This window comes from Fringilla coelebs (genome assembly GCF_963513975.1).
Source record: "Fringilla coelebs genome assembly, chromosome: 14".
Taxonomy (NCBI): Eukaryota; Metazoa; Chordata; class Aves; order Passeriformes; family Fringillidae; genus Fringilla; species Fringilla coelebs.
Window position 1 is genome coordinate 19015243 of NC_140040.1, and position 25803 is coordinate 19041045.

Here is a 25803-nt window from a genome sequence, read left to right on the forward strand (position 1 = left end):
AAATCTGTGTGCAACCCTGGCCACAGCCTCATCCTATTTTCTGCGCTGATTCAAAGCCTTTCTATGCAAGTCCATAGGATTTGGGGCAAGAGAAAAAAAATTCATCAAGAGAAAGAATTTCTCAAGAATCTTACTTAACCCTAACTACATAACTTGTGTTTTTTGATGGAATGACCAGCAAAAAGCCTCTACTTCTCTAAAATGTCTGTCTCAACCAGTGGGTGAGTCTGGGAACTTACTCACAATACATGCTTCTTGGGGAAAAGAAAAACTACTTGGAGAAGAGGTCTGTGCTAAGGTATATATAACCAGACAAGCCAGTTTCCAAAATTCTGTCTCTAAGCTAGATAATTAAACAGCTGAAAGGCAGCTATTAATCATCCATGAAGAGTCTTTTTTATTACCCTTAATGGTCTGTCTATAACAGAACCCAGCCAGTCACCAAACAACATTCTGCACAGCTATGTGGAGACTTGGAAAATGGAAGGAGCTGCCACAAAGCATGGAAGCATAAACAGTGCATCTTGGAGCAGAGAACACTTGGCATTCCCACAGCAAGGAAGGCTTGCAGCTTGATCAGAGAGAACAGAAAGAATGTTAACTCTGAAGGAACATAAAGCACTACAATTAATTGTTTCCCTGATCTCTTCTGTAATTAAATTGTGTATCACCTAACTTCTTTTAGAAGAAATCAAAATCTCAATGTGTTAAGCAAAGACAATATCCTTATGTTTGATGTTTAATTCCTCCTCTTTAAATAATTCAACTTTAAGATTATTTGTGTGCCATTTGATGTGTGCATTCTAAAAGAAGGGCGGGTGCTGAGGTTATTAAAAGGAGGCACTGAAGGACAAAGTCTTTGAGAACTACAGCTCCACATGCTACCCTATAATCCCAGTAATCTGCTGCAGCAATTGAACAGTGTGAGGAAAATACTAAAGACAGAGGAGGGGATGAAAACTGAAACAGGGGCAGGTCTCAACATGTCAAATAAGAACACACAGATTACAGTTATATGATCTTTTCTTCTTCACCTTGGTTTTCCTAAAACAAAAAATACAGCATAATAAGCATGTCCAAAGACATCCAAGAACATTCAAGAATAAACACAGAGTGTAGAGGACTAGAAAATATGTTCACTGTTTTTATGAATAACAGTAAATGCCTTAATGCACTTTTGTGCTTGGTTACTCACTAGAGAGTCAAATCAAAAGAGCTTTTTACAAGGACCAGACCAGAAAGTACTAATATGGCAATGACACCAACAGGAGTCTCTAAGAAAACAACAGAGAAGTTGTTAGTTGGGGATTTAACTGTTTCCATGCAGAGCAGACAAATGTGTTTCTTGAGCTAAACCCAAAATAGTAAAGCAAGGTTTAAACACCATAAATACACCATTATGACAGTACACTAGGTAAGACAGAGATGGAGCAGAACTCCTGTAAGAATGTCAGAGATGACAGATGCCAGCATCCTAGAGCATAGTCCTCACAAGGAACAGACCACACTCTCCATCACATCCACAGAATTCAAAGGCATACCAAGTGTAAGAACTTGCTCTTTTAAGGCAAATTGTGGGAACAAAACAGGTATTTTGACCATTTTTTCCCCCCAAGAAACCACCTCTGACACCACAATCAGACCAGGCATCACAGTTGTCACCACAAGCCTGATGCCAAGCAGACTAGTTACATGTGAGGCTTTGTCTAAGGAGGCAGGATGGGCATGTCACACAGGCAGGATGTGCACAAAACCCAGGAAATTCAAAGGATACCAGAAGGGGAGACCAAAGATCATAACCTGAATTTCAAAATGTCAGCACCTTCATCTGTCTATGCCCAGGATTAGAATTAAAACTGCCAACATCCCATATTCATTAATACCAAATAGAGCATCACCAGATCCACCACTGCAAAATTTAACCAGGTCAGATATGGTCACTTAATTTTGTCAAAATAGCTTTAGTTTATGGTAAGTTTATAGTAAGGTTGCACTTCTACACTATTGAGCAAGAACAGATGGTGGTACCTCATCTGGCACAACTTTGTGTTGCAGCTACACAAACAGATTTTTTTTCCTTGAAAACAAATACCCTTTGGTTAGCAGCAGAACGTCTTCGTACCAGTTCAACGTTTGGCTCTAACTTATTTAACACAAGGGACTGCAAAACTGGTTAAACCACAGATAAACCCCCTCTGCATGACAACCACTGAAAAAAGTGCCAAATTGCCAATGAGTTACAGTCAATTCTGGACTCGTTTGCAGCAGACTCAGCAAGGTGAAGGAGGCTGACAATGGGAGAAGGAAAGACTAAAGGAAGTTTACAAAGTTTGTCAGTAATTTTAAGAAATGAAAACACTATAACCTTAGTATGAGCAGCAGGATTGCCAAATAAACATAATGAACAATCATTCCAACATATTTTTAAAAATATTACCTTTTCCTTTTTCCCCCTTAAACGATCCTTGAAGATGCTGCTCACTGATCAATGACTTCCTCCTCCACAAAGATGTTCCAACATGTGTTGAGCGCTGGGGACATTAGCACCACCTCTAGAGCATGGAGTTTGCCTACAGGGATAATGTAAGTCAGCTTTATTGCAATACTGAATGGTTCTCTAAGGTTTTCTTTTTATTGTTCTTATTTTACATCCATGGACTTTATAAATGAATCTGGTAGAGAATGCATCTCCACAGAATGATGATCTTAATTTTACTCTCCTTTGCAGAGACCTGGAAATTTAAGCCATTCAATTCCCAGATGCAAACTTATTCTGAGGCTGGGTAACATATTTTGGTGGGCCCTGAAGGCCAGAACTGCCTTCTAGAAATAGCAAGACCTTTTAAAGATGGCACTTTCACTACATTCACAAAACAGAATGAAGAACGGGTGAAAACAAAATTATGGTGAAAACAAAACTTGAATTCTCTAAATATTTCTCAGACCAAGTATAATGGTCATGCTCTCAGTTCAGCTGGAGTAAAACCTCTGAAAATGATGCCTGAAGAAACAGCATCATTTTCTCCATAAATAGTCATAGTTTAAACAGTGCTAAATTAATCATATTTATTTTGAGAAATTACTGCTTGATGAAATAACATCAGTTCTGACACCTAAAGGTGATACAGCTAAAAGCATAACTCAGATTCTGTAGTGTTGCAGAGCCAATAAGATTAATAAAAAGAAAACCTTGTAAATACACAAAAAATATTGAACAGAAGCTGCCCTACCTTTCACAGAAAGGCAGACTCCAAGCTCTCAGGTGGTACTGAAGTTACCATTCCAACACATGTTGGGACATCTTGTAAAACAGGAAGTCTAATCATGGACCTATTAAAGAAAGAACAACAATAGGGTTTAACATTCTGCTGAAGTACTTACTGATTATGTTTATTTGGCAACACTGCTGCTGATACTAAGATGGGAATGGATTCTCACCTTTTTTGAAAAGGAAATAATAAATGTAAATCAAATATAATTGTCTTATAATATAGTAACATTAGCAATTGATTCTGTTGGAATATAAAACCAAATTCTCTATTGAACATGTACTATGAACTCCAATCTCAGCCTAAGAAATCACAACTATGGACATTGGTTGGAAAATCGAGAGCAACACACATCTTTTCATCTAAATGCAGCTTCTAGCAAATTGTTTGTCTGATACTAATGAAAAAAGCTCAGACCTATAGTTGCAGAACTATTCCAGATGTCAGAATGTGGATACATCTCTACACCTGTCACATCTCTGCAGTGCCAGACTGAAGTTTACAGAAACTAGAGGAAGTCCATGCTTTTGGCATGCACAATAACTTGCAATTTGGATTATACAATACCTAACATGACTTTTTTTGTTCCCTGAGAAAAAGCAAGTAGAATCCAGAGAACTCCACTGTAGGTACAGTTCAAGCACGTCCTTAGGACAGTGCATGACTTCAATCTGCTACACTTATGAACAGGTAGGTGTTAGAGCAAACACAATCAGGAGTTATGTCCACAGGCATTTACAGAAGTCATCCTGACAGAAAGATGCTGATGGAAAAAAAAACTATATTCAAATGAATACTTCAGTTTGAAGACAAATCAACTTATGGACAAAAAGTTAAAAGTCAGCAGTGAAAACAACTAAATCACATCAACAAAAAGTGCAGTGAAAACAAAATATTATATTCACAGGCAATTGGAGAGCTGAGAATTTCAGAACATACAACCACTGTAATTGAAGTAGCTATAAAAGCCCTCTGAAGTAAAGCAACCAGAGAAATAACTACACTTTTATGTTAGAGCTGCTCTGTATATGAAAGAGCAGCCATCAATAGGACAGCTTCATTTCATTCAAACAAGAACACAAATGTTGACAAACAAACCCAGAGAAAGAGGATGCCAGAAAGACTTACTGAACTAATAACAAATGCTTTAACTAGAGGCTGAAATCACCTGGCCTGGTTCCATGAAGGGTACCCCTATGGGTTTTAACATGGTTTAGCAATATCAAATGCCCTCTAGAGCACACAAATTCTTTATTTCAAATATATAGATAGGCACACAACTGCTGCCACTGCCACGCCACACAGTAGGTTCAATACACCCCAGAATATAGAAAAGCCAGATAAGCTATTTCTGTAGGTTTAACATGCAGTGTTATAGCAGACATGCAATTCAAGCGTGGCTGAACAAAGAAAGAATCAAGGCAGAGCAATGATCAATATTTCATCAGACAGAATTAAAAACATATTTTACATGTAAAATAACAAAAAGGTAAATCTATAAATTATGTTGAGCCTAACCATACAACTGTAATATTGACAGAAACAGTGGCTCACTTCTAACCAGCCAAGCTTCTGTGAAGTGTTTTAAGGAGGACTGTAGGCCTTATAACTACTGAACTAGGAGAAACTGGATTCATCAGCACACTTTCAAGCTTTATAATAACTGGCAAGCACCACTATGTGTGTTCTAAACTAAAAATATATTTATATGAAGCAAGAGAATCCAGAACTACATTTGTGGTGTGAAATATTGCAGATGTATGCTATGTCAGTATAACACACTTTTCCAAAGGACATTGACAACAATGCTAGGTGACAAAAAAATACAGCATTTTGTAAAACCATGCTACAGACAATCTGATTTCTTAATGCAGGTGTAAAAACTTCTGAATGAATGTGAAATAAAAATATCATGGCTGATTCTCCAATAAATTTCTATCATATGCATTTAAGTTAAAATAATTTGGAAGATACAAGATGAGCAGTATTCAAAATATATTCCATGTGGCCAAACCAGTCCCATATTTCTTAAGACCACCACATCTGTTCTATTCAGTCAGTGCTCTGCAACAATAAAACTGAATTATAAAAATGGGGTGAGGAACACAAAGTGAAGAGAGAAAGGAACCATGTGAGCCAAAGAATACAATATGCAAACTCCTGCTTAAATATTATTGCATTGTGACAGTTAATTTACGGTTAGGGTTCACCAGAAGCTGTGACATTTTAGGGAGAGTTAATAAAAGCAAAATGGCATCACCTGATTGTAGAAGAAATCAGAATTAAAAGTTGTGGGAATTAATAAGTTGCTGCAGATTCTAAACCTGTTAAGGTATCATGCTCTGTTGTTCACAAAATGTAAAGCAAAATTTTTGGAACCCCCACTGAAGGTCTGAAAGACCATCAAGTTCTCAGAAAAGTACATGAGGCAGCTGTTCCCTCTTTCCATGGATTTAGTTATCAGGCATTATAAAAAGGATCATGTTTTATGCCACCCTTTGCTGCGTCCTGCTACCTTTCACTAATATTTAATATAACATGCAGTGCAGCCTTGTTCTTATCTGCACTCAGAAACCATGCTGTCATCAAGGAATTAAAGCCAAGGAGTCTCTATTTTCACAAGATGGTTATGAACTATAGAAAACTGTCACACTTAAAAACCTGCTTCACTAAGTAGCGCCTGCTGCTTCATTCAGTAAACAACAAAAAACTCAGAATGTCAAAAACTAGCTTCTAAAACCTAACTAACACAGCCTTCTTACCCAGCAAGAAATAGCTTATAAATGAACATAAGTGAAACAATTACAAATTATTAAGGTTATTTTTATTGTTCATTCCCATAGAACCATGTGGAAAAGCTTGGATTTTGCAGCCTTATTTATTTGTGAGGGTCTAATCAGCTTGCTTGTCCTCTGAAGAAACACTACTCATTCTACTAACAAAGCTAAAGACCTAGAAAGTGTCAGGAGTTGGTATGCACATGCATGATGCATATCAACCCCTGCCTCTCAACTTCCCAAAAAGGGAAACAAAACCCTTCCAACCCTTTGTATATGTTTCATTGTGCTCTGCTGTCATGTAGAAAGATCAGGGTTTAAAGTTTTATGATTCCGAGTGGAATAACAAAAGAAATACATTTTATGCTGAGAAATACCCACTCTTGATTTTGCATCAAAGAAGAATTTGAAACAGTCACAGCCTTGCCTTCCTACATGAACAAATGGCAATGATTATCAGCCCAAAATGACTAGATACAAAATTGGATAAGGAAGCATGTGGGAAGTGGATGAATATCTTTGCATGAATTACCTTTCAGTTACTTCTTCCATTTAAATGGATCAATATTAGTCCCTTAGATTTAAAATAAACTTTGGATTACAACACTGCCAAGCTCAAATAGAGATAAGAACATACAATATATTAAGAAACCTCTTTCACTATGTCTTTGAGGCATCTGGCTGGTGGTTACTGCCAAAGTCTGAAGAGCATCTGCTCTCACTTTAGCAGTTTATATTCCAACTCTGGTGAATGGAAGCACAATCTCTGAAACAGCCTTTGGGGAACACTACCGAGTTGCTCGACAGAGCTCTTACTCAGAAAAGAGAGGAGGAGATTAATATTACAGAAAACTTGAAAGATCTAGCTTCTGAGAAAGGAGACAAGAGCAGTTTCCTAATACTGCACACACCACAAATCTCTCTTTTATTAAAACATTAAAAACCTGCCTTAAAACTGAAGTGATTAAATATGAATAGACCTAAAGGTAGAAAATAACATCTGTTTAAGTCATATTCAGGCAAAATTAAGAAGAAACAATGTATCTTAACTCATTTGTCAACAGGCATAATGAAAACAGAAGAATGAGGACTCACATCCCAGACTTTTTCCTAACGTGCTCGAGAAGGTCACGGGCGCTTTGCTTAGTCCTGGTGTTGTCACAGCAACATATGGCAATACTGAGTCTTGTAGTAAACTTACAATGTCATTATTTTAAGTGCCCAGTAGCACAAATTACTAAATTTGTGTGTGGTCCTAAGCAAACAACAAATCTGGCCACACACAGTGAAAACCCAGCTTCTAAAACTTCAAAATCAGCTGAAAGAATTCTCTCCTCAAGAGCCATAGATCCCAGATAGCAGCCACTTCTGAACTCCACAGCCACTTTCAAAACTATAAAAGGCTTCATGTAAAACCAAAATAAAGCTCTAAAAGTGGCTGCAGGAGATCACTAGGAGTGGCCTCTCTTCTGGATTCACTGCTTTTGAGAAGTAAATCCCTGCAGCTGCTTTTAAAAGCTTTGAAAGTTTAATTTCAATTATCAAAGCCAATAAAGCTTCAAAAACAGCCATAGGGATTTGTTCCTCAGAGAAGCAAACCCCAAAAGGCAGTGATGAATAGTGTGATGGGTTCTGTGGCTCTTAAAGTATGTACAGATTCCTGTAAGTCCTGCACTTGTAATTACAACTCCATGTTGTGCAGCAATTGTTACAGCCAGACAGCTCATTAAGGCTGATGTGGCAAATTCATTACTGATTTCCCATTCTTTCTAACAGTTTTATGTCTGTTGCCTTTTCCTTTTCTTACACCTGTATCAACTATTCTGCCAGCATCCCTCCCAGCAGCTTCTCAGGCACACCTCATGAAGCCCTGGCTGGCTGCAGTCTCAGGTGGTGCTAAGGCAGTCCCAAAAGGCAGGACATGCTTCCCAGCTGTCATCTCATCCTCACAGCCAGCTGACTACAACCTCAAAACCATTCCTTTCGCTGAAGGGGAACTTAAAATGCCATTTTGTAAAGTACAAGAGTGAAGTCTGACAATAAGTCAGTGAAGAACTTGCCTGCAACTGCAATATAAAAAGGCTCCTGTTAATTCAATGAACATAAACACAAACAGCATTTCAGAAGAAACCACATGACTGAAAAAAAACCTAACAGCACTGATTTGCAACAAGATTTTGGTCTTATCTTTAGAACTCCGAGAACTAGATGCCTAGAAATTTGTGATGTAAGCATAGATCTGAAAGAGATACAATTTACACCCCTAAATAACTGGAGCTTAGTTTGTTAAGACACTGATGGCACTAAAAACATAACGAAAATTATGCTGAAAATATACATTTAAGTGCCAGAACACATAGTGTATATTAATAAAGTATGTCATATAAAATGCATTCTATATTTCCTAACCTTAAGACATCACTAATCTTGAACAGTTATTCTACTAAAGTTTTTAACTTCCATTTTCAAATGACAGAATAAACAAACATACCTTTTTGCCACAATAAATAAACACAGCTTTTTGAAAACACACCTTAAGAAAATCACTATGAACTTTAATAGATGCAGGTGTTAAGAACTGAATAACTGGTTTGTATGGGGAAAGAAAATCTTGACAGGAAACTTAAGCATTCTGTTAAATGTTATTCACAGGTGTCCTCTGTGACCTGTACTACTTACTTTACCTCTCTGTTTCAATCTTCTCATGTGTAAAACATGAAGGAGGATTGTGAGAAATAATTAATGTTTGCAAAGAGCTTTGAGATCCTTGGATATAAAAAACATGGGGAAAGCATTAAGTTTAAAAGTACCAGCATGCTATTTTATTTCCAACTTGAGGTAAGTTACTTTTATCACAAAAACCTTGAAAGTTTAGAAACACAAAATTATGGAATCAAATGCTTAAAAAACCATCTTAAGTGCTAAGCATATTCTGCTCCTCAGAACCTCATTGCTCTGAAGGAAACACTCCCAGAAGGAAAGGATGTGCTTCTCACCCGTTTCAAGTATGCGTTTATGGAGAGGTACAGCAGCAAGAAAGGGTTCATCTTTACAGGACTGCATCTGGCTTCCCACCAGGTCAGAGCTGGTGGCCATAATTCGGGCACTTTCTTCATTAAGGTTAACACCAGCCATAGAGGCAACATCATTGATGTCATCATCATCTCTGCAATTAAAAAAAACAAACATATAAAACCAAATTCTCCATGTAATAGATTCATTTTTTGCATCATCTGCTTCTGCAGAAGGAATCACCATGCCACATGCCCAGTGGGTGGGCCAATTGATACACACAACCCCTGGTGTCTCCATTTTCATCAAATAACTTCAGAAACAACCACAGATTTCTCTGCCCATATCAGAAAACATCAGAAGCAGGACGATTTGACTGGTAAGAGAAGATGTGACAGAGGTGTCCTCATCTGAGAGTCAGTGATATCAGTGAAACCAGGCTGATCAGGAAACTAACAACTGAACATTGGGATTTTCTCTTTATAAAGAAAACTAGGCACAAAATGGTAAAATAAATAACAGAAATTAAAAGCAAACCCATGAATTTTTAATCCTGTTTCACAAGTTCCTACTAAAACAGGCATCAAAGCATTTTCAGCAACAGTCAGGGAAGATTCTTTGACCATGCTGAGCTCACAGGTGAGCCTGGCATCCAAGTGTGGCTGGAGTACATGCTGTAATTTCTCTGGCAACATACAAATATCAGTTGTGTCAACAAGTTTTAGGAAAATGAGCTGCATTTGAGAAGATGACAGCAACTCCCAGGCCATTTTTTTAACTACAACATCCTTTTTAACAGCTTGAGAAAGCACAAACAAACTTGAGTTTCCATACCAGTATCTCCCAAGCATCTTTACCTCCTACCTGTCTGAGGTATGACTCAGAGCTGTGAAACAGCCATCTGGATTTAGCACATTCTGTTTCACAGCTATTATTGACACAAACACTATTTCAACATATTCTAGAGTGATTACACAACCTTTGAGAATATTATTTCAAGAATAGATATATATGGATAAGAACATTCAAGTCCATACTCCTATTACTGTATAAAGTGAACAAACAAAAGCTTAAAAGATTTTTTTTAAATTGTTACATACTTGATGTCCCATGCACCCTAGAATACTTTGTCACTTGTAACAAGCTTAATGTCCACAGCAAAAACCAATAGCTGCAAGTAAGGTCTGAGAATAAAAGGAGGGAAATCCAGAAATCCATAATCTAGGTCCTCCCTCTCCTCCCATACTTTTCCTGTTACCTGCACTACAGCAGCCAATTTTGGTGGAAGACTACAATGGTTTGATAGATACTAGGTTTATTTTCTTTTGTGGGAAGAAGTCAAGAAGGGACTTTTATTTGTGTAAACCTGCAGATATGTGCTGAACACTTGAGGCAGAAAATTGAATATTTACAATGCTTTCCGGAAAAAGTCTACACAAACGAGCTTCTGTTAATTTCCAGGAGTGTTAAGCACTTGATTTCTTGTCTTCAAATGAAACTCCTGAGAACAGTGTTGCATCATAGAATGGTTTTGGTTGAAAGGAAACGTAAAATCCCACCCAGTGCCACCCCTGCCATGGCAGGGACACCTCCCACTGTCTGAGGCTGCTCCCAGCCCCAGTGTCCAACCTGGCCTTGGGCACTACCAGGGATCCAGGGGCAGCTTCTCTGGGCAACCTGTGCCATAGGCTCAGCATCCTCACAGGGAACAATTCCTCCCTAATACCCAATGTGAACCTATAGCCCTTCAGTTTGGAGCCATTCCCCCTTGTCCTGCCACTCCATGCCCTTGTAAATTGTCTCTCCCCATTGGGAGGGCTCCCTTCAGGTGCTGGAAAGCCTCAAATGGCTCACACCCTGGAGCCTTCTCTTCTCCAGGCTGAGAAATCCCAATTCTCTCAGCCTTTCTTCCTAGGGAGGTGCTTCATGCCTCCAGTCCTGTCACTTTTACATCTCACATGGCGTGGACTCCATACCGAGGGACCTGGGCCACACTGAGGAATTGGCTCCATGCCCACACCTCACAAGCAACACTGACTGAAACATGCAATGATCAACTCCAGAGTTTGTAATTCTACAAGTGCAAAACCACAGGTAAAACTGAAAGAAACAAAGATTCTGTCAGGTTAAAACCTGAATGCTTGAAATGGAATGAGAATCACCCAGGACCCACAAGGCCCCAATCCAGCAGGCCTCAAACCACGGGAAAACCAAACTCCTATCAAGGCAGTTCCCAGAACACAAACTCTGAACTATGCAAAACAGAAGTTTCTGGAACATGGACTTGAACCCAAATTTCAAAATAAAGCTAAAATAGATCAAACCACCAGTGGTGACATCCCGTGGGCCCTCACCCCGCCGTGGGTCTGGGTGCCAGGGGACGAGCCCGAGCCCTGGAGGAGCCAGGTAAAAACAAACCCAGAGGTTCCCAGGCTGGCCCCACACAGAGAATTCCTGTCCTGTTCCTTCAGCCAGCAGCTCCCACAGCTGGGCAGAGGTTCCCAGAGCTGTCCATCCTTCAGCCAGCAGCTCCCACAGCTGGGCAGGGGTTCCCAGTGCTGTCCATCCCTCAGCCAGCAGCTCCCACAGCTGGACAGGGGTTCCCAGAGCTGTCCATCCTTCAGCCAGCAGCTCCCACAGCTGCACAGGGGTTCCCAGAGCTGTTCCTCAGCCAGCAGCTCCCACAGCTGGGCAGGGGTTCCCAGAGCTGTTCCTTCAGCCAGCAGCTCCCACAGCTGGGCAGGGGTTCCCAGTGCTGTCCATCCTTCAGCCAGCGGTTCCCACAGCTGGACAGGGGTTCCCAGTGCTGTCCATCCCTCAGCCAGCAGCTCCCACAGCTGGACAGGGGTTCCCAGTGCTGTCCATCCCTCAGCCAGCAGCTCCCACAGCTGGGCAGGGGTTCCCAGTGCTGTCCATCCTTCAGCCAGCAGCTCCCACAGCTGGGCAGGGGTTCCCAGTGCTGTCCATCCCTCAGCCAGCAGCTCCCACAGCTGGGCAGGGGTTCCCATTGCTGTTCCTCAGCCAGCAGCTCCACAGCTGGACAGGGGTTCCCAGTGCTGTCCATCCCTCAGCCAGCAGCTCCCACAGCTGGACAGGGGTTCCCAGTGCTGTCCATCCTTCAGCCAGCAGCTCCCACAGCTGGGCAGGGGTTCCCAGTGCTGTCCATCTCTCAGCCAGCAGCTCCCACAGCTGCACAGGGGTTCCCAGTGCTGTTCCTCAGCCAGCAGCTCTCACAGCTGGGCACAACTGGCCAGCAGTAATCAAGAGTGTCAATCCTGTATTTCCACATCAGGTTGCCAGGACAAAGGTGCTTTGATCTCCTTCAAGCAATCATCCATTAAAAAAATCAAAACAGCAATCTTGACTTCTAGAACATAACTTCTCAGAGAAGCCTACACTTCTCTCTCCTTTTATTTCATAGCTGAAGAAAATACCATCCATCTCTTACCTTCCTTCTGCTTAGCAGTTTCCCTACTCCAATTTTTATTCAGTGTACAGATCTGTGACCACATTATAAATAAATATTTCTGAAATAAAACCAGCAAGTATTTTGGACACAAATTAGATTTCAATGCAATTATCAAAACCAATGCAGTAGCACTTACAGAGACTGTTACTAGAACTCCTGGAGAGAATAATTTCCTTCCATCTTACACTTGCAAGCTACAATCTCCAAGTACATCCTATTTTTTTTTTCCAGTATTACATGGAAAACTAATAAGAAATGTATTAATCACAGCTGGGACTAGAATTTTTTCTGACAGGAAGAGCCCTATCCATATATTCCTCCTTACTTCAAGGAACCTCATAATGAAAAAATGTTTGGATACTGAAACATACATTTATATATAGAGTTGCTATTCTTGCTGAACAGTTTCCTATAAAAGTGAACTTTTAAGCCCAGATAAGTGAGTTTTCAGAAGTTATTCTGTGGAACAAAGATGCCATCCAGTGGTCATCTAGATTGATGATTACTGTCTACTCTTCTTTTTTTATCAGAGCACAATATTTAACAATTTCATATTTCTTGGCATATATTACTAAGCCCATCCCAATTCTACTGTTTCAGTAAATATTTCTGGTTTATACTGAATTAAATTCTGAGTCTCATAGGATGAATCTAACATTCCAACACACATGGTATTTTTAAGATAGCATGAGTTCTCAAACTCCCTCCAAATACAAACTGTATCTTATAATAATCCAAGAGTCCAATTCCTCCTCCTATATTCAGCCTCTTGTAACAATCTTCCTCCTCCTTTTCCCTCATTATAAAGACTCATGCAATTGCCAAAAAAAAATCTTATCTGAAAATAAGCAAGAAAACCCAAAGTATTTGCAGTTTTCTGTGAAAGGTTTCAAAGACTTTGTTTCAACTAAGACAAGCCATTATAAAAACCTGGTGGCATTTTCTTTATGAACAAACCTTAACTGCATGATTTTTTTTTCTTTTTTTTCTTTCTTGTGCACTTTTTGTCAGACTTGAGCCACTGCTGTCCCAAACTGCCACACTGAGCTGCTCCCAAATAAGCCAGAAGAATGCATAAGGCAATCAAGACAACATTACATATTGACTCCCCTCTCCTCCAAGGGAATTGCATGGCATTAGGACAAAGTCCCTACATCCCACAGATCCCATGGATCACACAGTCAGAGATTAACAATACATGGCATATAAATGGTGACTAGAAATGACTGGAACAGCCACTACTGTGTTATATTTTATAATGGCATAGATTCCATTTACACATCAATTATAATGTTTATTCTGACATTCATGTTATAATTTGAAATGTCTCCCTAATACTGCTTTGCCACACAATTCATTCTCTATGCAGAATCTTCTCTCTGATAAGCAAAAGGGCTGACAGAACAGACCACATTTATGATCAGCATTTTTCTTTATTTTGAAATACATGGAAAAAACACAATCCCCTTATAGCTTGAAATATTCATTTGAAAAAACAAAAAACTCAAGGGCAAGGTTTTTTCACGTACCATTTTGAGATTAAAATTTTGAAGTTATCCATTTAACATCCATTAGTGTTCTATCACTTAAAGGGCAAGCTGCTTTGCTTATGTTGCTAAACTTTTATTTTTAAAAATGAAAATAAAATACTAGACAAGAGATTTTTTTTGGCTATGCACGGGAGGTCTGAAAACAAATTTTTTATTTCCACATAGAGTCCACCTCAAAATGCAGAATAAAACACAGATACTAAGATCAGCTTCAAATGATCTCAGAGACTTTACAGAACTGTCTCTGAAAACAAACCCCATCACACTGGCTGTATAAAACCTGACACTGCCAGGCTCCAGGTCAGATGTAACTCAGAAATACCTTTCAGAAAAGGAAAGGTTTCTGTCAAAGGAAGGAGCACACAAACCACAGCATCATCCCACACACCAAGGGATGGATCTGTTCACTTCTGGCCCTGCAGAGCAGTCTGGGAGGGCTGGGATAACACAGGAGGACAAACACCCACCTCCATCCTTGGAGGAACACAGAGCACACAGGGACCTGACCCCAGGGGGAAGCTGCACCTCCCAGCTGAAGTGATTCCATCTCCACATCAGGAACAAATGGTTCCACGGCTCCCTGCAATGGCCACTACCTGAACTGTGGCAAGAACCCCTTGGGAGCCTGCTGCTCTCAGCACAGCAGGAGCAGCTGCTGTCAGTGAGCTCTCAGGGGACCAGAGGTGATGAGCAGCAGCTGTGGACACACAGGCAGGTCCCTGGCACCCCTCACTGGGATTTTTCCTTCTCTCAGCTACAGAAACCTCAAGCTGGCCTGTTATGATACAAACCCAAGTCTAGACCTCTGCTTGTAAAACAAAGAGAAACATTACTAAGAAGGAAACTCAAATTTCTGTCCTTAGGTATTAACAGAGTTGAAAGTCAGCTAACTGGGATTACATGTAGTTCTCTCTGATAAATACAGCAATAATAAATTGAATACCAAAAAAGTGAACAAAAATTTCACAAGCACAGCTTCACATTGCAGAACCCTTGGGTTGAGAACTCTGCATCACAGAACAGCTACTGTAACAAACAGTGAGCTCATGTGAGCAGTCTTACAGTTCAGTAATAAATGCTGCCCTTAAAGGCACAGCTGCAATTTGCAAAATTCTTAATTGCTAGATCTTTCATGTAATTCCATCTTGTATCTCCTACAGTTCAGAATAGAGAAAAAAAACCACAATGAAGTTCAAATTTCTGCTTCTAGTGACCAACACTTCGCTCACAAAAGTGAAAAGTTCAAATAAGTTATTTTAAAGAAAGCAGAATGTAAAATAATGAAACAAATATGCAATAATAAAACACTAAGGGCAAAATAAATTTATACATAACACAACTATTTTTCAAAATTCTTGCTTTGCTTTAGATGCCAGTTTGCCTTCTGGCTAAAAACACATTCTTCACACATGCTGGGAATGTTGAGGAAAACTAGTCAGCATTCAGAGGATTAATACAGATTTCCAGCTCTGTGCCTTTAGGCTTAATAGTCAGACATCTATTTGTCCTCAGGAGAGGTTAGGGGTTGAAATGCAAATATGCAAACAACCGAATTCTTTGTTAAGATATCAGGAAAAAGCTTGATCTTTGCTGCTGTTTAATAAATCCTTGCAATTTTATGGACTTATTTAAATGCAGCTTTGTGTCTTACTATTTTGAAGGAGAAAACAATGCAAGGAAACAAACACATTCATTCTGACTAAAATTTGTTCTCTAGAGGAAAAATGACATACACCCTTGACAGCTTATTTACCAAACTCACTAAAGATTTATTGATTTATCAATCAGTGCCTTGAGCATTTGCTTCTCCCCAAGGGAAAATTAACAATTCCAGCTAACCTAATATATTCTATGTATAAACTAAGTGAATGCAAGAATCAATCCTGGCACAGTTTACAACATCCAGCTAAAAAAATGCTGTCCCTTTTGGTGTATGTAAAATTGAAAGCTATACTAACGAAGAATAAATGCTCATGTTGCTTACAAACATAAAAAATACTTATTAAGACAGTACAATTGAACCCAACAGACATTTTAATTCATTTAAATACTCAGTGGGAGGCAAAAGCATTGCAAAATAAAAAATTGAATGATTTTGCTTCCAGATTAATACTAAGTACTACCACTATTAGTTACAATACTGACATGCCTCAAAGCAGAAATATTTCAAAGAGCTACAAATTCTTTTTTACTTCACCTGCAAAAGCATAAGCCTGAAAATTAATTAGTGGTTTGATGATGTCAGAGCAACATAAGAATCCCAGAAGATGAAGATTAAAATCTAGAAATATTTTGTCATTCAAGAAAGAAAGAAAGAAAATATTTTAACACAACTGAAATGGTGTTAGTGAGAGCAGTAAACATAAGATTTGCTTTTCACTACCAAAAGTAAAAATATCCTAAATATATACAAATAAAAGTTTGGAGTATAAAGAACTGGCAGAGTAGCTCAGTGCATCACTGGCTCTGTGCTGAACCTTTTTTGCAGCTCCTGTTTCTTACAGGGGCCCAAAAACCACCCAACCTCCACGAGAAAAGGAAGCACAGGGAGCTCAGACACAGCGAAGCGTTCCCTTGGAAGGCAGGAGAGACAATCCCCTGCTCAGGGATCCCCCCAGGATTGTCCCTGGCCAGGGAGGGGCTGCTCTCACAACCAGCACCTTCCCAGCAAGACACATTCCACAGGAGCAGCAGAATCCAATGCACAACACCAAGCACAGATTCTTTAGATCCTCGTGCACATGATTCCATTCAGCTGAAGTTTTATTACAATCCGCAGAATTTACAGTTTTGATAAACGTTCAAATGTGCATTTAGAGAAAAATCCTCAAGATATGTAATGATCCTCTTCCTTCTTTAAAAATAGAATTAAGTATGAAAATTGCCATCCAATCCCAGGGAAAAAAGACAGGAATTATTGTAAAAGACTGCCCTCTGGTGTTACACCAATTCTAAATTCTGTTTTATACTTCAGATCCCCCCCAACCACCCCGCTGCATTTTTTTATTATTATTTTTGCTTTTTTTACCTGAAAGAACCACCTCCAGGGTCATTCAGCTTGTTTTTCTGATTTGCAGAGACCTGAACACCAAAGCCCCCAGGACTTTTACTGGCTTGTATTGTTGGTGCCTTCCCTACTGTGCCTGAAAAACACCAAGCAATGTTATTATGAGCTGTCTTAGACAATTTACATCAAAGAACCTTCTGTCCAGGAACTAAATTTAACTGTCTGTAAATTGCAAACAAAGGAAGTTATTATTTTTAAAGACTATATGCTGAAGAAGAACAATTTAAAACACAAAATTTATATTAACATTACAGTTTGTTCAATATTTACGGAACAGTGAAGATTCCAAAACCAAAAACCATTGGCCATGAACAGCTATAATATTTCTAATGGCTATAAGTGTGTTTGCAATTGCCAGTAAACCACTTTCCTAGATAAACAGTACAGAATAAAGAAGGTGAATTTTAAATGTTCTTAATACAAATACTTAAAGTCAGAGTAACTCAGGGTATTAGCTACATCTTTTACATTTTCTATGTAGTAATTGTCCTTTATTGCAGTGAAAAAGATGTATTTCAGAATTGAAAGTACTGCATGTATTTTAAAATGCTCTGCATTGCATATAAAAGAAAAAACACTATTGCCAAATTTGACACACACCCCCCATAAAGGTTGCCTTTTGCTTTCTCATCTTGAAAACAATGATTCAAAAATAATTCAGATCTGTATCTAGACTTGACAAGTCTTGAAGTACGGGTAAAACAGGGCTTTCTAAATGAGCCAAAGTGTGGTGGACATTCAGTAAATTAAAGAGATGTAAATTCCTCTCTGACAAGGAACTTTTGGAGTAGGCCCTCCCTGACTGCCTACACACATTTACTTGGGTTACATTTTGGGCTTCCTTTAATCCCACCTGTGTTTTGGCAAGTAAAATAACTCAATCAACTTGATTTAAAAGATCTCACCTCTCTCTTGTGTATCACTCTTATTTTTTTGAGCAATACAGACTTTTGAGACTTGGAGAAGGATGTGAAGGCTGTTCCTGCACCCCAGGGACTCAGTTGCACATAAATGCCATGGGAAGAACCTCAACAGAGTTACAGTATTTTTCTTTTATGAATAGTAAAAATCTGAAACACAACTATCCTAATAAATCCTTTTCAGAACATTTCTTGGCTAATACAAAACTGCTAGCTTTGACTGAGTCCTGCATGACTTTTTTTTTTTTTTAATTTGGAAGTCTTCATCAACTCCAACATATGATCTTAAAGAGAAAATAATTTGACAGTGTTTGTTGAGTTCTCCATCTGTATAAATAAACTGTAATGTGGACTCTTAACATTAGCAAATACAAAACCAGATTTAGGACTTCAGGCTCAAGCCTGGGGAATAAAAATACTTTGTCATCAGAATATTCAAGGTCCATGAGAGTCACAGACAGCATTAGTTCACAGACCAGGCAATTCATTTATCTATTTCAGATGAACTAATGGAAAGGTTTTCTACTCAGAGAACTGGAAGGAAGGAAAGAAACAATACAATAATAAAAATTAGCAGATTTCTGCTTTGTATAATTAAGATCTAGAAGACTAAAAATGTGTTAACCTTGAAAATTATTGCAATGGCAAACTTAAAGTAACAACAGCCCTCCTCCAGAATTAATGGATTTCTTTGGAATCAGTATCAATGCTTTGTTTTCTACAGATGATACTTTTGATCAAAAAACACTCCCAAAACATGTATATCCATATGGATATGGAAGAATTAAGTCTCACATTCAGCCCAAGTATTTGTAATCCTACTCAATGGATCGGGCAAAGTGAATGTAAGGTTTGGGATGACATTTGAGTTTTCTGGTTTAAATAAATTACAACTGTGCCTGACTGAGGGTTAGACATAAAATATGCCTAAATCATCCATTTTTATTATGGGCAGAGCATATTTTGAAAATTAAAATCACCTGTGGGCCTAGATATATCATGGGATTGGTAATGACATACAGAGTCTTTCACCACTGCATCCTTGCTTCACATTTTAATTAGCATGATCTAGAAAAATAAGCCCAAATTTAGGAGCTTATAAATTCCTAGTTGTATTTCAGCACTGGTTAAATAGCTGCAACAAATACTCTAGTAAATTATTTTATTATTTGGCTCAATTCCTCCATCCAATCCATAAAATGGAATTCACCTAAATATTATACGAGTAGAGTGCTTTGGTAAAGGAGTGTGAATTTTTCATGCAGTAACAATGGTGTTACTTCCACTGGTGTGGAAGTAATTTTATTTATACAAAGGTCTTTAAAGCATGCCAGTTTTATCTAAACTACTGTTTTAACAAGTATTACAGTCTGTTCACATGGATGTACTGAAGATACACTACACTTGGAGATTCACTCCTCTCAAGGAGGAAAATGCAGCACTTTGTGGAGGTCAGCTCAGCTCTGAGGTAGCTACCCTTAACAAGTCACACTCCACAAAATTATGCTACCAGAATTTTTATTTAGATGATGTCCTATTCCAGTATCTTAGCTCCTCCTGCAGGAATACCTGGGTCAGTATAAAATACCATTACACTGGTGTTTACAGTAAAAGGTTTTAACAATATATCACAATATTGCACTCATGACAGTGCTGCCAGAACACAGGCAGCCTGCTCCCTAGATGTGGGCTGCAAGATGAGTGGTTTTATACTGGGATGCTTTCTAAATGCCTATTCTTGTTTGTTTTGTGTGAATAAAACCATATACTGGAGGGCTCAACCAAACCTGTAAATTTGAATAAGTTCACCAGAAAATAGGACCTTGCATAAATTGGCTTTTATAAAACCATCTACCATAAGACAAACTGCCAGTTAAGTTGCATTGCACTGGCTGATCAAGGGCTATCAAGAATAAACTCATTTTCTGAACCTACTGTTTAAAAGACAGATGCCAGTATCATGCAAATTCTCAGTACACTGTTGACATTCACAACTTGGAGACTGAACAAGCAGAGAAATGGAATCTGCCTTCACTCTCAAACACATTAGTCAGAAGTGAAAGCTCATGCTATAAGATGGACATGTTATAAACTCAGGACATGAGAATCAGTGCTATCAAACAAACACATTTGATGGTGAGTAACTGTATTCCTTCCTAACTTGGAAAACAGCCTACAGGGTTACAGTGACAGCTTGGTTTTTGTGTCCATTCAACCTTTGGATTCCCCTAGGAGAGCAGAGCAAGTAAAACATCAACTGCTGTTAAACATTTTTGATGCTTTTTTTCCCAAGGAGAATAGAAACAACCAAGCAATGAAGTCAAGTAGGCAGCAATAGCTTTTATGTGCATTTGAACTAGTTGATTCAGTACCTGAAGATGACAAGCTCTGTATTCCATTACAAACCCTCAATCTGTAAATGCCCATATCCAGTAAGATACTCCCACACATATTCAGGAAAAATAAAACCCAAGCCTAAGAGATTCAGTGGTAGAAAGGAACAAATGGGTATTTATTAGGAAGCAAGGAGGCTTCAAGGATCCTCTTAGAAAGTGGGAAGTACCAGGCAGACATGAACCCACCTGTGCACAGACAGATGAGGAAGGTGTGTGCAAACCACATGCTGTGGCTGATCATGGCATGTCAGGTTGCTGTAGCCAATCTCTGACCTCACCAAAAAGTAAACATACTGACAGGAGCCAAAGAAAACCAACCTGAGGCTTGAGAAATTTCTCTAGGGCTCCCACCTTGACCTCTGTAGCTGCAGAGATGGGGACTACCACGTTCTGCTTCAGGAGTATGAATTACAAGTAGGATGATTCAATTGAGGCATCCACGAAGCTTCAGGAAAATAAAGAATTTTTTTCTTGGCCCTGAGTTACAGTTTAGGACAATGAGAGCCAAGTTCCTGACCTGGTTTAGAACTTTCCATGAAAAATTGCTAAGTAAAGAGCTAAACATATGAGAGTTCAGTCCTAACGTTGTTCCAAAACATTTCACTGTGTTGGTCTGAAACACCTTGAAACTGCATATGAAAACATGCACTCTTCAGCCAGCACGAGGTAAAAATAAATGTCAACAATGTTGCCAATGTCAACACTGTACGTTTTCCATGCTACTCGTTTGTAATTACAACAAAATTCATACAAAGGTAACAATCTCACTAAAACATTTAAACCCATACCTTGTGGTCTAATGGTCTGAGTTATTACCACTGGCATCCTAATCTGGGTAGTCTGGCAAGCAGGGGTTCGTTTCACAGTTTGAGCAGATGTTGACTGGATAATCTGCTATTATTAAAGAAAAGTATACTTATATTATACTCTTTATACACAAACACACACAACGTAAATACACTGATACCTGTCATGAGCAAGATAAGCATGTGGATCTCTACAAGCACAACCAGCTGGTGACAAAAGTCATATTCATGTAATGCATGTGGTTGTGTGTGTGTGTATATACCTATTTTGCCATTATGCTTTAAAAAAATTCAATCATATACGACACAGATGTCATACCTCACAACCTTCACTAAAAATATACTGCAAACTTGTAAGGTTAATATTAAAATTCAGACTTTTGTCTTTAGACATTTTACTAGGAAGAAAAGCAGTTTTGTAGAAGAAAATGCTGCAATAATTATAGTGGTATCCACCTACAAACATTAGGCCTTGCACTTAATATCTACGCTTTTTAAAGAAAACATACTAAAAATAAATTCTAAAATATTATGGATTCCAAAGTCAGATATACACAAGAAAGCAAACCAAGTTTTGTGGTGATCACACACTATGAATCTTTTAAATGCTGATTAGATATTCTCAAGGTTTCACTTACTACTAATTCAGGTTCTGAAGTTCTTCCTTAAAACTAAACCTGGGTTAGAAATGTAACATTTGACCCATAAACAAATCAAATCAAAAAGAAAACACGTGCAAGAGTCACATTTAATCAACAGCAAAATGTTCAACAACAACAACAACAACAAAAAATCAACATTCAGATCATCAGGAACAAGATCACAGATGTAATGAACAGAAGATTCAGAAAGATGTGTGGATGCTGCAGAGCTGTAAAAAACCCATCAACAAACTCTGAAAATAAACCACTGGCAAGCAGCAATTTGAGGAAGATTCCAACCACAACTGTGGTGCTGCTCACAGTCACAACTGAGCTCCTGCCCTGTGTGAGCCCCCCAGGCTGGGATGCAGCACTCCCACAACCAGCTCCTAAAACCTGCACTTAGCTGGACAGCACATGGCCAAAGCTCTGAGTGCACAGCAACCTATGGAGAAAAAAAGGACAGACAGACATCCACAAATGGAATGGGACAGCAGCATGAGCAGTGGGGAAATTCCTGCTAATTCCATCAGCAGGAACCAGGGCTCCAAAACTGCAAGGGAGACAGGTGAAAATACAAACAAGACAAGAGTAATGAGGGATCTCTGATGGATTCCGGAGAAAAAACCAAATTGGGCCATTCTGAAGTTACTAAACTGCATTTTGTACATCCTAAAATACAGAGAGTCGAAAAGTTATGATAAACCTGTGGATGTAGAGGTATTAGCAATAATCACCCTGCAGAAAGAGAAAAGGGAAAAAGGATTAAGGATTCAGCTTCAACTATGGACACTGCAGGAAAATGGAGCACTTGTACAAAGCACAGAAATGGAGCAAATAGAGACAAATTTACTTGGTCAAGACAGAGAGTGAAGAGTTACACTCAGAGGGGAAAGAATAAAGCAGCTACCATGCTTAAAAACAGGAAAGAAAGAGTTGATCAGTGAAAATAACAGGAAAAAAAAGTTGAATTAAACTGCATTTTGATGCACAGGAAACATGAACAAGTGTGGTTTTGGTAAAAAGACAGGAACAATCCATGTTAAGAAAACATACATTGGTATGAAAAAGGAGAATGATGCCACTTTTACAATCATTTACTGGATCAGTTTGCAGAGAATAGTGAAGAAAAGCTGTTGCACCTTAATGGACCAGAAGCCAGGCCATAAAGGAGATGTGTGGGACCTCTGAACAGAATTTCAGAATTACTAGTATTACAGTAATCTTCTGCAATTGCATTTTTTTCCCCCCTCTCTGTGAGGCAACTTCTACAGTTCAGAACCAAGTTCTTTTTCCCTCAATTAATATTTTCATGTGAATACCCTACAAAATGAGCCACCAACACCAGTAAAGACAGGACAATATTTAACCATTTAAGATGACATAAATGGCAATGTTTTCTTTACTATCCAATACATTCCACAAACTGTTCTTTGGCAAGTACTGTGCTAGGACTTCAATGTATGTACAAACACTGAGAGTCTAGAAAATTATTGAGAAACAAACTTTTCCAAGGGGCAGAGGCCAAAATCATCATCTTAAACTCCATAAAGAAACCAACCAGCAACAGGCACACGCTCTCTCAAAAGCACAACTGCACCAGAGCTCAGAGCAGCATCTGACACTAAATCCCAGTTTCTATACTGGAGCTTTAAGAAATGTGCAATCTCCAGATGTGGAGATCATTGAGGAATTAACATGAGCAATTTACTAATTATAAAGCAGAATATGTAACTTCTCTGCAGGCAAACTAGGGACATAGTAAAAACCAATGAATCAGAGGATCCTGCATTAAAATTTGTACCTAAGTCACACTACACCAATTAAGATAATTCAAACTTCTTGCCTGTTTTCCCACCATCATAAACATTGATATAAAGTCCTTAGCTCGACCTCAAAGTTGTAGACAATGACCAACTGCACCAGCAAACTGGTCTGGGAGAGGATTACCTTAATTTATTTCATATTCCTCACAGATTAAAATCATGCACAACAAGTGTACCCCAGGTCAGGTTATCTCTCCATATTGCAAATCCAAGCTGACTGTCACTGATCAGTTGACAAGCACTGACCCAGACTGAGAGAGCAGAGACAGAGTTTTAGGACACTGAGGTTAGCAGGGACATTACTCCTGCCTTCAGAAAAGGGGAGATCTCACTGCTGCTGCAACCACCTTTGGGAAGATGAGGAGAGGACAGAGCCAGACTCCCCCAGACGTGCAGAGCAGAATGATGTAGCACTAAAGACACAAGCTGGAATATAGGAAATTCCAATATAACAGAAGAAAAAAATTACCATGAGGGTGGGCAAGCTCTGAACAGGCTGCCTCAAGAGGCTGTGCAATTTCTTCTTGAAGACACTCAAAACATGACTGGTCACAGGGGAGACATCCCAATGTGTAAGCAGGAGGCTGCACAAGACACCTCCAGGAGTCCTTTCAAACCTTCCACACTGTGTCCACAAACACACCACCACTGATTTTATTAAAGTGCTCAGTCACAAAAGGTAAAGAGACAGAATACAAAAGTCTTCAGAGCATACAGGAACTGTTCATCATTCCACCTCCCCTAAAAAGGGAAGCATTTTAATTATGTACAGCTCTGAAGACAGCAAGCACAACAACAGAAAACAAAGGCACAGAAAACAGAAAAGACAGAATGTGATTTGTCATTGCCTAGATTTGATAGAGTTAGGAAAATGGTAAAATTATGATCAAGACAGTGTTGAGACAGCAAGTGCTGTGATATACTAGTTATTCCTCTTCAATTTATCTGTCAAAGTTGAAGAATCTTGTCCTGGGCTGCTGCACTTTGGAGCTCTTCAAGAACACACTAAAGCAGCAAAGTCATGGCATTGCTTCTCCAAGTGCAATGTGTGAACAGTTACCTAACACTTTTCTTCTATAAAATAACATTTTTCTGCAAAGTAAGATGTGCATTTCTCACAATAAAAAGTACTCTCCCTCTCTTTTTATTTCATCTTTGCTCTTCTCCCCTTGTCACCTCCCTCCACTCGTCACACTCACTTTCATTCACCATTTGTCTGCTGTGCCAGACCAGCTCCTCCTCTCACCTCCTGAACTCTGCAGATAGCACTCTGCCCTTTGCTAAAGCTGACTGGATTTTCCCAGGTGAAAAAAGGGATGTTTAGACAAAGGTGCTTCCATAAGGCAGCAGGCTCATGAAGACAAAAAAGGATATACAACAGTCACACTACTGATAACCAGAACAGCAAAGAGGTGACAGCTGAAATACTCTTTTTTTTTCTTCCTAAGGGTTTTCTTCAAAAAGCATAGGTTTGGTAACTCTATGAGAGTAAAGTAATGGCTCTCTCTGGTCCTAATCTCAAGCCAAAAGGTGATAATCATTCCATGACATCTTCCACTGTGTAAGTTACTGCAGGACAGAGAACAAATTACAGACATGAACACAGACCAATAATCAACAGCAAAACCAACAAATACAGACTGAGAAAGAATCTAGCCAAAGCACATCAAATGTACAGAAGCAGGAAGAGAACAGAAGTTATCAGTCTTTCTCATGCCTGCACAAGAGAGACAAAATTAAATGAGAGCCACTACCTACAAACCATTGAAAGGAAAATTCCTTTAGGAAGATTAGAATTCATTGCTACAGTTTCTGAAGACAAGGATTTAGGATTTTGCAAATCTCCTGGACCAGTGCAGATGCACAAGGGTCCAACCTTTACTTGACAAGGGCTGCAAAACCAGCCTGGCTCAATTCACAGGAATCCCCCTCTGCAACAAAAGCATCTGAACCAATAGCTCAAACCTATCAAGCCAGTACTGCAATAAAGACAAAAACACAGTAAACAAGAACTTCAGCAAAGAATGAAAAACAAAAATAAATTTGAAAAATATATCCTTTACCAAGCTT

General features: G+C 39.0%; 1 protein-coding gene across 1 annotated transcript in view; it reads right to left on the minus strand.

Annotated features, from left to right (window-relative positions):
• Window positions 1–25803, minus strand: part of LOC311159270 (transcription initiation factor TFIID subunit 4-like) — a gene marked incomplete at its 5' end in the record, with an annotated part of 149496 nt that overhangs the window by 94747 nt on the left and 28946 nt on the right. The window contains 3 exons of the mRNA XM_084215253.1: window positions 9043–9212; window positions 17106–17220; window positions 21249–21354. Of these exons, the coding sequence (XP_084071379.1) occupies window positions 9043–9212; window positions 17106–17220; window positions 21249–21354 (391 nt within the window). The remainder of the gene's footprint in view (window positions 1–9042; window positions 9213–17105; window positions 17221–21248; window positions 21355–25803) is intronic.